Below are 728 nucleotides of genomic sequence, written 5' to 3' on the forward strand. Positions count from 1 at the left end.
ACGCCTCTAGCAGTGGGCCGCCCTGCGGGGCACCGGCCGCGGAGGCGGCGGCGCCGTGCGGGCCGCGCTCGTCGATGCTGTAGACCCCCCTGAACGCCCCCGCTCGCTGCTGCTGCTCCTCCTCCTCCTCCTCCTCCTCCTCCGCTTTCTCCTCCTGCCGCTGCTGATACTCCTGCTGCTGACACCCGACGCCCGCAGCACCCGTTGACGCCCGCTCTTGGGCGGCGGCGGCCGCAGCTGCACGCGGCCACATCTCCTTGCCGCTCAAGCTCAGCGCGGGCTCGGCCCCGGGCGCCGCGCCACCACCGCCGCCGGCCTGTCCATCGCCGTCCCCGCCGCGCCCGCGCTCCACTCGCAGGTCGGCGGCGGACTTGCGGCTGCTGCCGCTGCGTCTCAAACTCCTCCGCCGCGACGCCGGCGGCCCGTCTCCGCCGCCGCCGGCCCCGTCCGCCGGCCAAGAGGCCGCCTCCCCCGTCGGCGTCCCCGCTCTGCTGCCAAGGGCTCCGCCCGCGCCGCCGCCTGCCAGCCACGCCTCGGGGTCGGATTCGTCCTCGTCGCTGAAAAGAAGGTCGGCCGGGTCAAACGTCACCCGCCGGGAAGCCGACGCCGACCTGGAAGCTTCCCTGCTGCAGCACATGGGGTTGGCGCGCCCGGACAGCCCCGCGCCGCCAGGCCGGCCGCCCGCGGCGCGAGGCGCGACAGGCGCGGGCGCGGCGGCGCCGGCCGGC

General features: G+C 77.5%; 1 protein-coding gene across 1 annotated transcript in view; it reads right to left on the reverse strand.

Moving 5' to 3' along the window:
• MNEG_15108 (hypothetical protein) overlaps nucleotides 1-637 on the reverse strand; it is a gene marked incomplete at both ends in the record, with an annotated part of 4386 nt that extends 3749 nt beyond the window's left edge. The window contains one exon of the mRNA XM_014036421.1: nucleotides 34-637. Within this exon, the coding sequence (XP_013891875.1) occupies nucleotides 34-637 (604 nt within the window). The remainder of the gene's footprint in view (nucleotides 1-33) is intronic.
• Nucleotides 638-728: the final 91 nt, after the last annotated feature.

This window comes from Monoraphidium neglectum, assembly GCF_000611645.1.
Source record: "Monoraphidium neglectum strain SAG 48.87 unplaced genomic scaffold scaffold05038, whole genome shotgun sequence".
NCBI classification, from domain to species: Eukaryota; Viridiplantae; Chlorophyta; class Chlorophyceae; order Sphaeropleales; family Selenastraceae; genus Monoraphidium; species Monoraphidium neglectum.